The sequence below is a fragment of the Passer domesticus genome, chromosome 18 (assembly GCF_036417665.1).
Source record: "Passer domesticus isolate bPasDom1 chromosome 18, bPasDom1.hap1, whole genome shotgun sequence".
NCBI classification, from domain to species: domain Eukaryota; kingdom Metazoa; phylum Chordata; class Aves; order Passeriformes; family Passeridae; genus Passer; species Passer domesticus.
This window is the reverse complement of record NC_087491.1, coordinates 9,317,177-9,332,578: the sequence shown is the minus strand read 5'-3', so window position 1 is coordinate 9,332,578 and position 15,402 is coordinate 9,317,177. Positions and strand designations below refer to the sequence as shown.

At 47.4% G+C, this 15,402-nt stretch overlaps 1 protein-coding gene and 1 long non-coding RNA gene across 2 annotated transcripts in view; one reads left to right on the top strand and one right to left on the bottom strand.

Annotated features, from left to right (window-relative positions):
* Positions 1–13,656, top strand: part of LOC135283331 (uncharacterized) — a 21,252-nt gene extending 7,596 nt beyond the window's left edge. The window contains exon 3 of the long non-coding RNA XR_010349151.1: positions 12,619–13,656. This is a non-coding gene — a long non-coding RNA (uncharacterized LOC135283331). The remainder of the gene's footprint in view (positions 1–12,618) is intronic.
* On the bottom strand, positions 4,743–15,402 carry GFI1B (growth factor independent 1B transcriptional repressor). Its single transcript, XM_064394019.1, has 7 exons — positions 14,876–15,402; positions 9,811–9,939; positions 8,355–8,501; positions 7,539–7,801; positions 7,133–7,270; positions 6,521–6,686; positions 4,743–6,104 (listed from the first exon to the last, which is right to left on the bottom strand). Exons 2-7 carry the CDS (start codon positions 9,923–9,925, stop codon positions 5,926–5,928), a joined length of 1,008 nt encoding a protein of 335 aa, XP_064250089.1. The 5' UTR covers positions 9,926–9,939; positions 14,876–15,402; the 3' UTR covers positions 4,743–5,925.

Here is a 15,402-nt window from a genome sequence, read left to right as displayed (position 1 = left end):
AGGGATCTCTCATTCTGTCATGGCTGAGGTGTTTGCACAGGGAGCTTGCACAGGTCCAGGGGAGCTCACCCAAACACAGGAGGGTGTCTCTGTCTCTGGTATGATCTTCAGCTGGACTGATTTGGTTATTGCTGCCCTGGGAGAAGCTGTAAGGGGTATTGCTGACTCTTGCTTTTTGAACTCAAATGGGAACAGTCAGGATTTTCCCCCTTCTCTTCACTCAGGGGTCTTTACTATTCTTCAGAGACAGAGCAATTATCTGTACACCAAACCTTAGTGACTGGTGCAACTGGGAGGGCAGATCCCCCTCCCAAACCTCAGGGAAGGCAGCACAGGGAGAGCTGCTCTGGGCACTGAACAGGAGCAGCTCGCTCAGTAAGCATCGGAATTGTTTGTTGTCAATCTGACTCTCACACTCAGAAATGCTCTTAGAAAACCTTCTCCATGCACTCCCTCAGGTCCCAGTGCTCACGTTTGCAGCTCCCAGGCTGCACTTGCCCGGGTTATTTGCACGGATGGGGGGCTGCCTGGGTGGCAAAGGGCTGACAGGCCTTTCCTGCCAATCTGTCTGTTGTTCAGATGAAGTGGTTGGAAAGTGCTCACTCTCCAGTTCCCTCTTTGGCTCAGGCACTCTGATAAGGCCTGGGCTGTCCTATCTTGCCCTGGGAGCTGTTCCTCCTCCCTAACAGGCTCCCTTCCCCGGCTGACAGTTAGCAGCCGGCACTGCTTGATAAACTTATCAGACCAAAGCTGAGCTCAGTGCATGCTCAGCTCCTCCCCAGCCCCAGATTTCCCCATTCCTGAGGACTCTCTGCTCTCTGCCTGCCTTGCTGGTACAGTGAACACAGATCCCCCTTGGGCCCACAGGTCAAAATCAGCCCAAGGACCAGATTGAGGAGTGCTCAGATTGAAGCAGCAGATTCAGAGTGAGGGCACTGAGTGGGATGTTTACAGCTCATACCCAGCTCTGTCTCTCTCCCTGCAATGTTATTCACAAGTCAAGATGCTCTTGTCTGGTTTATCCTCCCTGTGTTGCTGCTCACCCTGTTCCTCTGCTGGTTTTGAGTTCAGTGGGTTCAGGGTCTCTGTGCCCTCCTGCAGGATTGCTGAGGCAGCTCTGGAGCAGGGAGCTCTGCTGGGTTCAGTTCCCATCACTGGTTATTGCTGGCACTCTTGGGCGTTCCAGCCCAGATCAAGGCTCCATTGTGTGAGGTGCTGGATGTGGGAGATAAGGAGGAGCACTCTCATTCCTGGCTATCTTACCGTTGAAATAAACAAGTGAAATGAAGGAGAGAGGGGGAATGATTATCCTCCTCTCACAGATGGGGTGAAGATCTTCTGAAAGCTTCACAGTGTGCTGAACAACTCCAGAAATCCAGCACTCAAGTCTTGCCCAAGGTCATGCAGGAAATGTGTGGAAGATCTTAAGTCTCACTTTAAAGTTGCAGCCTTAAGATCAGTGTGTGTCCATGGTGACTGTCAGTTTTAAGATGGTGGGCCAGGAATTCTGCAGAGATCTGTGTTCTCTTCTCATCCAGCACAGAGATTCACTATCCCTGAATAATTTTTGTGTGGCTGTTCTGGGTTGCCTTCTCTGAGTGGATGTGCTATTCCAGGTCAAAATGGGGGGAGAAATCTCTACTTTGTGAGCAAATTAAAGGTTTGAAAATTGGTTTGTGATGTACTTATCTTTTATTCTTCTGTAGCAGCACTGCAGGATGAGCTCCATCTCCAAACCCATATTAGGCCCTTAACTGCAAGCAGGAATGTTTTCCCTGTGCAAGGAAATGTGTATGCAGCTATTCTGGGAGATTGCCCCACACCTTTATGTTTCCTTTTGTGTGCTGTGCTGATGGGCTGAATTTAAACTGCTGCTGTGTCTCCATCACCTGAGACTGAGGAGCAACGTGTTGTGAGGACAAGGGACTCTGCTTTTACCTTTTTTTTTACTGAAAACCCTTTCTTGTGATGTCTAAGGCAGGAAGGAAGCGGATTCAGCAAGTAACTTTAACCAGTAGAACCTGCAGCAAACTGGAGCCTAATTCTTCCCTGTTCTTCCTCTCAGTTCTGTTTAGGGCTTCCTTAACTATTGCCAACACAAGAAAGCTTCAGGTTCTTGCCTTCTCCAGGATTGCACTCTGTGAGGTTATTATAACCTGAAGATAAGTTCCAGCCTAATGCTGTGCTGGCTGGGAACACCCCTCTGCTTCCTGCAGGTGTCCCCTGGCTCTGCCCTCATTAGGAAGACAGATTCATCCCGTGTCCAAATTGAAATCCACCCTTAATCACAGCTCTTCTGGGCTGCTGCTCTCAGTGCCTCAAGGCTGTCTGGAAGACACAGAGGCACCTCTCTCCTCCTGACAATGCCCGGGGTTAGTGCTTTGCATGTCCCTCATTTGCTAAACAAAACAGCCCAGAGACCAGGATTTATTTTTCCCTAGCAATAAAGGGAAGGAGGTGTGGGGGGGACTGGGGAAGTACAGGATACAGAGCCTGCTCAAGGAGAGGCAAAAACAATCAGCTCTTTCTTCAGCCACAGAGATTAGTTGAGATTTTGCTTTTTGCTATCTGTTTCCTTGACTCACTGACCAGAATGTTTGTGATGCAAGGGGAGGTGATGAGAAAGGGGCTGTACCAGAGTGATCACAACTGAGAAAGATTTGCATGTTTGAGAGCAAGGCCAGGTGTGTTTGGAGTTGGTGACAGCCATGGCCTGGTCCTGATGGCTGCTGAGCACCCTTGGGTGCCCGTGGTGTGGATTCAGCAGCTCCAAGGATCAGGGCAGCCTTTTGCCTGCTCCTTGTAGCAGATCTGCCCACGGCGTGCTGTGTTGGGAGGGAAGAGGGGGCAGTGGGGCTCTGCCATGTTTTTCCTTCAGGCTGCTGGCATCCATAGGCATCAAGCAATGCCAGGGCTTGGGCATTAGGTGATCTTGAAGTGGCAACTCATTACTAAAGAGGAAGAAATTGTAGTGTCTTAGTGGAAAACACTGCAAGTTAATTCCCTGTCCCTTTTGTCACCTCCTGTCTGGCTTGCTGGTGCCTTTGCCATTGTTCCCCTGCACAGGCTGTGTCTCTGACACACTGCCTGTGGGTCAGCCTGGATCCCCTGCACTGCCCTGGCCACAGCTGTGCTCTCCTGAGCTCTGCAGCAGCACACTGCCTGCAGCCATCCCAGTGTGCTCCTCCCCTCGCTGCCCATCCTGCCAAAGTCGTCCCTGGATCTCCTGGGATGGGCTCCCAGGCTCCTCACAAGCACCAGGCTAAGTGTTAACAACACCAGCTCTCTCCAGCTGCCTCCTCCGGTGTAGCTGCTCCTGAGGAATGTCTGGGCTCAGTAACCCACCCTGGAGTCCTGGGGAAATAAATAGCAGACAGTGCTGGGGTGATGTGTGCTGTGTTTGGAGGGAGAAGCTGTAGGAGCACACAGGAGAGAAGATCTCAGCTGTCCATTGAAGGTTACAGCTCCTCTGTACTTGGAAATCAAGGACAGGAATGAAAATCTAATGGATACAGCAGCTCTTCTTCACGAGGCTCAGAAGAACCAGCTGTCTGGTTTGGTTTTATGAATGGTCACAGGCACTCTTGCCAATTGATGTGTGCCAGCACTTGACTCCAAATGGCCAAAACTGGGAAGATTTACATGAGTCAGGCCCCGCTGCTGTCTCCAGGGAAGTCTGTGCTGGTGTGTTCTGTGGTTTGGGGCTGGAGGGTTTTGCTCCTGAGCAGTCCAGATGCTGACACCCTCTTTGAATATTTCTGTTTGCAGATTAGTGGAGGACAAGGGGAATAACAAACACAGTTTGCATTTTGGGCAGTAATTTTAATAAGCTGAAGTGGCTTTACCTTGAGCAAGGCTTGTGCATGTGTGGGTGTTCACAGGTGTGTGGGGCTGGGGACCAGCTCCACCACAGGTTATGCACCTTCCCCAGAATGGCTCAGGGAAGGACAGCAGGGATTTTTGGGGGGCTTTGGCCCTGTCTGTTGGACACACATTCCCTGTACCTGGTGTGCCCTCCTGCTCTGCAGAGCTGGCTCTGGCTCCCTGGGGCTCTGCACCAATCTGTCTCCAGCATGAAAGTCTCTCTAATGGGAGCCTTTCTTGCATGTGAATTTCCATCTTGATCCCCACTCAAACCATAAAGAGCAATCCTAGACTTTTTCCCTCCTCCTTTTGCACCCCATCCCCACTGCCTGTGTCCCCAGAGTCAGGTGTGAGCCATTCTTTAAATGAATGTTTTGCACATGAAATTCACTGTGTTAGCCCAGTTACAAACAAGGAACAGATTTATCAGATAAATCCCAGCAGGCCTGTACATGTCACTGTCTGGTATAGTGCAATAAAAATATACATTAGAATAAGTATAAATACATATTTACAGTGTACAAGTAAAGCCAGGAGTACAAACTCTGGTTTGGTACATATTAATGACTTACAGCTTAGGCACAGCATAAAAGGGACAAGAACATTTTAGGTCTTAGGAGAATAACTTGGGATTTACAGCAGTGGAACTGAGGGCAATTCTCTCCTGGCAATACATGAATTTTCCACTTGGATCATTTTTTCTTTGCCCATGATGGGCATTCCTTCATAAGCTTCTGTAGTGAAATGGCCACAGCCTGTTCCCAGGGTAATTCCCACTGGTGTCATTGTCCAAGGCCATGTGTTCAGGGATGCAGTTATGGAGTGAGCCATGTGCTGCTACAATGCCCCAATTAACTGAAAACACTTGTCTGTGTTATAATAATACTTTGTCCTTCCTGTTAACAACTCAGGGGACTCCACAAACCTGAGTGAATGGCCCCACGCCACCAGGAGGGGTGGAAAAACAAAAGCCCAGTGCAGTGCCTTGCCAAAGGTTATAGAGAGAGAATTTGGCAGAGCTTGGAGGGGAACTGGTTCTTTACTTGCTTCAGTGTTTGCTTCAACCCCTAGACCTGGCAAAAGGAGGAAATACCACTGCTGTCTTTGTATAACACTTGTGAGGTACGTGCATGCTCTGCCAACATGTACAGGCTCAGTCACTTCCTCCTTGAGGAGAGTGCCTGGCAAGCAGAAATCTGGCCCTTGACATTGATATCCAGGGTCACTGCTGCCCATGCAGTGACTCAGGGCTGCTCAGGACAGCTCTAAGCTGGCATGTCCAGCATGCAGGGAAATACTGGGGGACATACCAGCCCCAGTTCCAAGAGCAGCCAGACTCTCCCATGGCACCAAGACATGGGGATTATTAGCTTGTGCCTGGTGCTGTGGTTCTTCCTGGAGCCTGCTTGGGATTTCTGCAGCATGGTGTGTCTGTGGAATGTATTTAGAGACCCCTGTTATCTGCTAGGGATAGGAGCTGTTTCTTCAGTATTTTCCTCCCACTCCAAGCTAAAAATACAGCACAGTTAACTTGTCATTTGATCACAGTAAATGCTCTGCTGAAAGAAATGACTTTAAGGTGTCTGTTGGCAGAATTTATGGCCTGGGCAAGTCTCTGCAGAGGGCCTGTCCAGGTTGAACACAGCTGACTGAATGCAATCTATTTGCATGCCCTGGGCTTATCTTCCCAAGCATCAGAGCAGAGCACGGTTACAGCACCAGCTTTGTACAGATTGTTGCTGCCACCAGCCCAGGAGTCCCCTCCTCCCCGCTGGGCAGCCTGAAGAACTGGATTCTGCTCCTGGTGTAAAGCCAGAGTAACAGTGACCTTGGAGGAATTCCTCTGGATTTACACTTGAGCAGGTGCTGTCAGATCTGGGCTGGTACCTGTTGCAATCAAAAAGTGAAAGCTCCCACAGGTTCCTTTGGGATGTGCAAGGCCCTGTGGTGCCAAACACCAAAGCTAATCACAACGTGGCCAGTCCCCAGGGGAACACAGGACACCACGGGAGCTTGATGAGCTGGGTGGAGGTGCTGGGGACAATCCTGGAGGAAAAGCCCTCACTTGAGGCTGTGCTGGGTCTCCCGGTGCCTGCGCAGATCCACCTTGCGCTGGAAGCCCTTGGCACAGAGCTCGCAGCTGAAGGGTTTGAAGCCCGTGTGTTTGCGGCTGTGGGTGATCAGGTTGGAGCTCTGGCTGAAGGCTTTGCCACACACCTGGCATTTGTGGGGCTTCTCCCCTGCAGGGGACAGAAAATGGTAAAAATAAACCCACTTTAACAGATGAAGGAAGAGAGATAGAAATGCATTTTAGCAGAGGGTGCTGCCAGCCCAGCTCTGCTGGTGATGTGTCTGGATTGTGACCCAATCCAGAGGGTGGGAAGAACCAGGGACAGTCCCCTCCATCTGAGTGACCCATTCCCTGCATCCAGGTCTGGGTACAACCCCACATGCACCACAGGCTGGCCAATAACCACCTCCTTGCCAGGCAGATGTGCTTCCTCCTCCTGCTATCTCACCCCACATGGAATAATGACTTTGCAGTGCCTCTGGACACTTATCCCCAGTGTAACACCTCTGTGCTTGGGGAATGTGCGTGTACATCAGCATGATGGGCTCTAATTTTGGTTTTCTCGTGGAACATTTGGTCTCTCACCTGTGTGGATGTACGTGTGCTTCTTCATGTCTGACTTCTGGTGGAAGCGCTTCCCGCAGTACTGGCAGGGGTAGGGCCGTGTGTCCGAGTGGATCAGCAGGTGAGTGGAGAGGGTGGAGGAACGTTTGAATGTCTTCCCACACATCTTGCACTCAAAGCTTCTTTCCTGTTGGGGAAGGAAAATCATGGGATGTCTGAGGCTGCAAGACATGTGACAGAGCTTGAAGAGTGATGAGAATTGTAGATTTGATAAGCAAATCTCCTTGGCTCGTGGACTGATAACGCTGGGTGCAGCACAGAGGGAATGCAGGGAGGCTTCATTATGGAAATAGATCACATCTTGTGATCCTAACTCCTGCACCCTTTAGCAGGAGGTGAGGCACAGAAGAGCGAGTAGCAATGATCCTCCCTTCCCTTCCAAGGAATTCTGAAGGGCAGACTGAGATTTGTGGGACCAAGAGCTATGACCTGCGGTTTTCAGAGCTCCTGTCCTTGTCACTGCGTGCCACAGGAAAGGCATCACGTTTGTAACCTAGGAAGTGTCACTTCCTCTGTAATGGGTTAAGCAAGAGCTGAGGTCCAGAGCTGCTTCTCTGGAACCATGCCACCCACCTGGGAGTGGATGTTGGTGTGCTGCTCCAGGCTCACAGCGTGCCCAAAGGTTTTGCCACACACTTCACAAGCAAAGGGACGGGTCCCGCTGTGAGACCTTCGGACATGGACCTCCAGTCCATGGGGAGTAGAGAACACCTGCAAAACAAAATCCCTGTGATTTCTCTGACGTGAGGTGGCTGTATCTCCATCTCTGTTTTCAATTCCCTCTCTTTATTCAATTCTCCCCTCTGTGAGAGCTCATGTGGACTGCAGCATTCCCACTGCCCTGTTCTCCTGACCGCAGGCCCTGCTCTGAGCCACACACTTTGGTGTGCCTGACTGAAGAATGGGTTTCATGCTTCATGTGTGCCATAAAAATCCCTCCAGGCCCTCCCCATCCCAGAGGTTTCCATCCAACACACACCTTGTTGCACTTCACGCAGTGGAAGGTCTCCATGTCTGAGGAATAATGCAGGCTGTAATCCAGGGGGGGCTCGGTGCTGGGCAGGAGGTGGCTCCCATACAGGCTCACAGGGTGCTTCAGCAGGGCTGACTGCATGCTGGAAGACATCTGCTGGTAGCTGTATGGCATGTGGAAAGCATCCCAGGAAAAGCCAGCTTTGTAGAAGGTTGGGGTGCTTGCTGTGTTAGTGCAGTCCTTGATCTGCAGCCCTGGCATGGCCATCTCTGAGTTTGTAAAGGAGAGGGAGAGGTGAGTTGCCATTGTTAAAAAGTTCCCCATCATTGCCATTGTTAAAAAGTTCCCCATCTTGCCTGACCTCGGGAGTTGCAGTTAGTAAATTCTCCTTGATTCAAATCCTGTTTCCCCAGGTAAAGTTCCCATCGTGACTTTGATTTCAATCTGAGGAAATTTTATGGCAAAGAATGCCATGGAAATTTTATGGCTAAGGGAATATGAAGCCCCCTGCTAGCCCTCCTTGATGAGATGTTTGAACAAGGATCCTGTGGGCACCTGCCTCGACCCACATAGCACAGAGCTGCATTAATGTGGGGAGGTTAATTCATTGGGAATAACAGCAAAATCCTTCAGTCTTTCTGGTGTAGACCAGAACTGTAAAGGGAAATACAGAATGCTCCTGATGAGCTCTGCCTGTGGCAAGTTTGGCCACTGCTGTCAAAATAAGAATTCTCATTTACTGAAAATCTGGGCCCAGTTTTAAGGGCTCCATAACCAGCTCAGCCCTGATCTCTTTTGCAGTTGGGGTTTTGGGTAGCCAACCTTGAGCTGAAGGGCCTGGCAGCATCCTGCTCAGGTACTGGACAGGGACACTCTCTTCTTTCAGTTCAGGTGGGTCTTTTTCTTGTTTTGGAACCACACATCCCAGGTCCTGTTTCTTGATGTCCTCTGGTGTCCTGTCTCCTGGGGCTGTAAAGAGCAGTGTCACACTTAGGTCACAGCTGTGTCACTCTTCCTGCTACAAGAAGAGTCTGTTTAGGTGAGTTTTGAACTCTTGTGTGAACCCCTGCCTGGACACAGCAGCCCATGCTCAATTCCCTGAGGAAGTGCACAGTGAATCAGCATTCAAGGTTTGTCCATTGCTAAGGAAGGGAAATTCCAAGCAGGATGAGATAGGCAAGGCAGAGGGGGCAGGATGAGCTGATAGGATCCTTGATACCTGATGCAGTTAGAGAAAATCAACCCTGGAATTATGTCTGTAAGAAAAATTTCCCTGTTTAAAACCATTTCCATTTGTGTGGGTAACTAACAATCACTAACTTATTAACCTCCCCACCTCTCTCCTGAGAGAGCTGGGTATTGTTAACTTGGATTTATGGACAGCCCAATAGGGAAGCAGACTGAGCCTCGTCTCCTCCTGCCCACACTCCCATTTATTTCTCCATGCTTGTCCTAGCCCTTAAAGACACCAACCTACTCTTGTTAAACTTTGTAGTAAAAATCTAAAATCACAGAAGTCCAACATGTGTGTCCTTTCTGCTGGAGATGGGATAGATCTGCTGAAGGACAGTATTTATCTCTTGTCAAAACCTGCCACTGCACCAGAGACACAACAAATGGCTGAAGGATGATGGCAGGAATGGAAATGAAAATGTTACCTCCTTTCTTTTTTATCAAACTTATCTCAGGGCTAGACTCTCATTTTCTAGAACAAAGGGTAAACTGATCTCAAATTTGAATAAAGAAAATTTGAATGGTGCCTGAAGGGAGAAGATAATTACCCTGGCCCTGCCACTGCTTGGATGGCTGTAGGAGAGCAGGAGCAGAGGGAGGACAGCAGGGATGGCAGAGCTGTGCTGGGTGGTGATGGTAAAACCCCGAGGTAGAGAAGATGCAGTCCAGAGGGAATGTGGGCAGTGAGCCAGAGATGGAGCTGGCAGAGTTGTGAGTTTGTAGAACACTGACAACCCAGTGCAAGCTCTTTTCCCAGCTATAAGTGGCCTGAAGTTGGTCATTTTTCCCAAATGTGACCAACTCCACACAGCATCTTATAGCTCAAATCTCCCCAGCAACCCAGCAGGAAACAAAGGGAGGATCAGAGTGGATTTGGTGCAGAGAAAGGACACACAGTAAGGGATCAGCTTGCCCGTACACTGACATCCCTGTGTGGAAGCCCTTGGATGCTCTTTAGGTCACTCATCCTGCTCCCTTAGCTGCCTACTGAATGATTGATTGACCTTGGTCTGTTCCTACAAGGCCAGGGGATGGCTTGACTCACCAGTGAAGGCAGAGGTGACTGGAGCCCACGTGAGAACTGGCAGGTCATCTTCCACACAGCGGTGCTGGTGATAGGTGTGAGCCTTTTTGCTCTTCACCAGAAAGGAACGTGGCATCTTCCATTCACCTTCTGGGATGAAACACAAAGAAACACCACGTAAACCTCTGTGGCTTGAGGAGTAAATTCCCACTTGTTTCAGATTAAGTGCACTCTGTAAAAATCACACTTCACAACCCACCCCAGGCTGAGGCAAAGGATTACAGAAAAAGAAACAGGGACAGGCTTAACCTGAGATGTGAGTGACAGACCAAAACTGTCTGGCAGACACGTTGGAAGCCAGAACCTGTCTCTTGCAGTCCTGCTCTGACTACAGGACAGGCTGCATTTCTGATCTTCTCCCTGGCAGAACACAGAGGGAACCATGGGTTAGAGATCGCCCCTGGAGAAAGTCTGAGTGTTTGTGCTGCACCTGGAAGGGCCCAGTCCCAAACCACGACCTGGGCTCCACTGTGAAATTATTATATAAACAATAATGATAGAAACTACACCAATAATAGGAGAGAGACAGGGAGATCCCTGCAGAGTGATGTGTGGAGGGTTTCCCTCTTGCTTGAGTAGTTGGAGTTCTGTCTGACAAACAAGAGAGCAGAGGCAGAGCAGGAGGGCTGGGTGGGAAGTCACCTTTTGGACCCAACTCAAATATTACAGACCGTTGAAAAGGCGGGTGAGGGACAAACATAAAATGCTGAAATTTAATCATACCAAATTCTCTTGCAATGCATGTGTTATCTTTGCTACCCAGAACCCAGCCCACCCTGTGCCCACTCCCTGGGGCTGGTAACTGCTCAGATGGAGGCAGGGTGGCAACAGGGACAATGTTGTGTGCACTAATATCAGCTGGTGCTTTATTTGCATGTGTATTTGCATTTTCCCTTGTAATTGTTTGGGATAGAGGCACTAAAAACAAATCTTGCTATATTTCATTTGAAAAGTCAGCATTTAAGTCCTGGCTCTCTGTTGACTGGAAACTGTTTTTAAGTTTTGTTCCTTCCTGAGAGCAGTCCAGTGGAACTTATTTATTTACTAAAGAAAACCCCCCAAAATCCATAACATTTGCACCTGTTAAGCAGGAATGATATGAAATGTCTGTCCAAGGACAGAGCAGTCCTGAAATCCCAAACAGGCAGGGATGGAAAGGTCTGTTCCCCAGAGTTCAGAAGTGCCTGTACTGCCCCTTCATGCTAAATATAATCACAGAGCCCAGTGGTGTTTTGTTTAAAGGCCTGAGGGCCACATTTACAGTGGTGCCCAAAGCTGTGGGATTCCCAGAGCCAGGTCTGCTGGGGACAGGGGGATTGCCAGGGTGCCCCCAGCCCAGCTGCCTTTGGATATGCTGCTGTCTCTGTAAATCTGGTCCAGGATTCCCACTGTTCCATCTATGATTTCAGGGATAACTCTTGGTTCTAACCATTTTTTTTCTTCTGAAATGACTCACCTGTTTTTCTTAATCTTTTTCCAAGAAATTTACGTGTAGCTTGAGATGAATAATAGAAAGCTGAGGCCATGAACAGACTTTTAATTTAATTTTAGAGAAAGGACAGAACAGCACTGAGGATGGACCATAAGCAGGCCCTTGAGGGAAGGGGCACTGAAGCACACACGGCTGCTTTTTGCTCTCCTGGAACCCTCTAATGAGGTTTATTCAAAGATCTGTAAAGAGTCCCTGCCCAGTGAAAAGCTGCAGGCACAGAAATAGCTGCACTCAGACACAGGGCTGCTCTGCAGTGGGTTAGAACCCTTCAGCAGCTCTGCTCAGCCCATTCCAGCAGCACTGCTGAGCTCTTGGTCACTCCCAGCTATGCACTGACCCAACCCTGCACTGTACACCTGCCCCAAGCTAAGGTGCTGCCTCACTCTAAACCCTTCAAACCTGGAATTTCCACTCCTGTCACAGGGGTTTTCCCACGTGGTGGGGCAGCACTGTGTCCACAATGAGGGGTATTCACACCAGGAAATTCACACATCAGATTCCTCTGCCTGAATTAAACCAGCTCCTGGTTCCCCTGGGCTTCCTCCACGGTGGAGGAGGAGGAGGCTGTGGCAGTGGGTGACTGCAGGTGAGAGGCTGCATCCAGCTGCTGGAACAGCCACTCTCCCTGCCCTCAGGCTGGAGAATCCTGGAGAAGCCTGTGGGCAGCTCAGCCAGGTAAATCACAGGACTGGAGATGGGTGGTTTGAGCAATCCAGCAAAGTTTTATGGCAGTGCCCATATGCCAAGTACAGCCAGCACCAAGCACAGCCCCTCTTTTCCAGTGGTGCCTGAAAGCAGATGTCCATGAATAAAGAGAATCTTTCTGGATGTGTTTGTCCCAGCCTGTGTAAAAGTCAAATTTGGTGCAGTATCCTGAGTGCTGATAACGACTGAGCACAACCATCCTCAATGGACTGAACGTTGCAAAAGGAAGTCACCTTCCCCCACCCCATTTTACAGAAAAAAAAAAGGAACTGGGAGCCCAAAGCAGAGTTAATTAACAACTGCACTGGACTGGCTTTGTGATTCACACATCCAGGCTAGAGGAAAGCTACAAGCAGAGATTGTGGGAGGAAAAAGGACTGTTTTTCCTTGAAACTCCAGATTATCTGTAGCAAGAGATCAGCTGCTCCTAATGGCTCACAGTATTTCCCAGGAAAAGCAGTGCTGTGGACAATGGACCCTGCACCCTGCTACGTTTTAGAGTTATTGAAGCTTCTCACAGAATTTAGCTTCAATCTTTTGCTGAAAACTAACTTTTTTTTTGTTCATTTCAGCCTCTGTGGCAGCTGTTTCTACCTGGACTGGTAAGTGCACGAGGGAATTTATTGCTAGGGCAGGAGTGCCCATCCAAAATGGAAGTGTTCTGGCATTTTTATTAATTCAATATAGGACATAAACCCAGTAGGTGGCCAGAATTGACATTCTTATGAGCCTGCCATTCATGCAGCTGTATAATAATGCTCTAATGTGCCTTGAGGAAAAGACAGCAGGAGCCAAGAGGAAAAAAGCAGCTTCACTATTTTGGGCACCTCACCTGAAGCCCCTTAGAAGGGTTTCTTCTCCAGTTATAAATTCCCCAGTCAGATCTGAACGCAGATCCAGCATTTGCATGCTCAAACTCAAAGTTCCTTCATGCTCAGCAAAGTTTTTGGATGATTCTGCAGAGTACCCCAGGTAAAACTCTAATGGGACACTGAAACACTGCAAATGGGCTTGGATTTTAGTTTAGGGTGGCTTCTGCCTCCAGGATCCTCATTTTACTGCACCCTGTGCTCCTCATGCAGCCCTCACTCTCACTTCACTGCACAGCAGCTCTCAGCTCCCAAACCCACAGGACTGGTCCTTGATGTAATTTAGAGGAAATTCACACTCTCAGTGAATCAGGTTATGAAGCCTTTGGTGGGGACAGGGTCTGCAGGGTTGTGCCATGCTGAACCAAATTTGTGGTGAAAGCTCCATTCTAAAGCTGACTTGCATCTTCCTCTAAATTCAAGTAATTCTGTTTCAGATTTCCAAGGTTAATTGTAGAGACTAAAGGCTTTTTCCTGCTACACTCAGTGAAACTCTACATTTTAACTGGCATTACAAGGCTAGTACTCACTAGCAGTACATCCTCAGAAAGGCTGATGAGCATACAAAGTTTTAGACTAAAAAACACTTTTTCCTTTCCATTGTTTAATTTATATTATCTATATTTTATATATTTATATAAAAATCTATATTTATATAAATATATAAATATTATTTATATATTTATATTTCTATTTATATATTAATATTGCCCTTTTCATGCTTTTTTCTTCTTTTTAATTTTTCTGGAAAAAGTGAAGCTTCCAAAAATACAGAATAGATCCTCTTTCAAAAGATTACATTTTAGAAGAAAAAAGTGCAAAGTAGAACATGATGCGTCTGTGGTTTCAGAACCAAAATAAAATAAGATAAAATAAAATAAGAAGTTTTATGATTTTTTAAATATAAAGTCACATTTGAAAGAATTTCAGGTCTTTACAACAAAATTAATAATTTTTTTACTACTCCACCCTTGTCCAATCAAATGTACTTTGGGCAAGTAATTTTACTGGAAAAATGAACAGGACATTTTTAATTCTCGTGGTAAGACTGGATAAATGGACATTATGGCAGGGACAGCAAATTATGGTGGAAATCTTGTCAAAGAAGTTGAACAGAAATGCTGGTATAGCTGCAACACCCTGAAAAAAACATATTTAGACTGTAACTGCAGCACTTGTTCTCTGGAAAGCTCACATAGCTCCCTGTGATGTTGGGAATGCCACTGGCTTTAGGAAACTTTGCCTTGGGGTTCCATGGATGGAATTATACAGTGCAAGCTCCCAAATTCCAGATCTCCTCAATGTACAGATGCAATTTCAGTGTGAACTTGCAAACCATTAATGCATTGAATCAATCTTGTGATATGAGAAGTGCCTATAAATAGCTAATTCCATATGCTAAAAAATTGTTAGATTAATCAGCTTATATTCAAAAAGGATGGAAAAATAATAAAAGATGAATTCAAAGCAAAAATCCTGAATGGGAGAGGAATTGTCATCTACAAAAACTGGCACAGGTGATGGCAGCAGAGGTGTGCTGCTCTCTGAGTGTTAAGGTCTGGCTCTATAAAAGAGCAATTAATTAAAAGGAAAAACACAGTTTGTCCTCTCCTCAATGGCAAAGTAAAAAACTCCACAGGTCCTGCCGATGGAGCTGGCTGGGACACAGGTACCTGAGACCATTGTGACACCTCTTATATTTTGTTGTATCACCATTTTCATGTGTAAAAGTGAAGCACATGGCATATAATTTCAAAAGGTTCAATTCAAATGAGTCAGGTGAACTCTTACCACAAAGGAGCCCTCAGGACAAGTGGCTTAGGCAATGGAATCTATTACATATTTGCAGACATAAGTGAAGAAGAAGAAGAAGAAGGAGGAAAAAAGCTTAAAAAAAAACAGATCAGAAAAATGAGAAAACCAATGCAATTAAAAGTGTTTAAAAGAATAAATCAATCACCTGTTTGAGGGACTTTGCTTTACTGGATTTGCCTTGAAATCTCCCCAGACAAGCGAGACGTCGTCCTCTCTCGGGACTCCTCTTCCACTTTTTCACTTGCTCGCAGTCAGTTGAAATAGATACTTCTCCTTTTTTCTCTCTGGTTTTTTTTTCCCCCTGTTCCCCTCCCTGATTTTTCAATCAGATTATTTGTGTCAAAATCTGGCGGTGAAGAAACAGCCAATAAGAGGCAGAGCCCAGAAAGTATTTGCTTATCAAAACTTCCCAGGACTTTGACAACTTGAAGAGAATTCACGATGCCCAGCTCGAAGCCCTGGGGGCAGCACCCTTCACTTTTGGGGGCAGCTTTGCCTTCTGCAGGAATACTCCTCTGTCATATTGACAAAAAGCATGACACAGGAAATAATGTACTGAGCAGGCATTTGTTATTTTGTCTTTTCCTTCAAAAAAAAAAAAAAATTATAAAAAGCCCTTAAGAAACCTGTATTTTTACAGACATTCATCCCCGCATCATATCTCTCACAAAC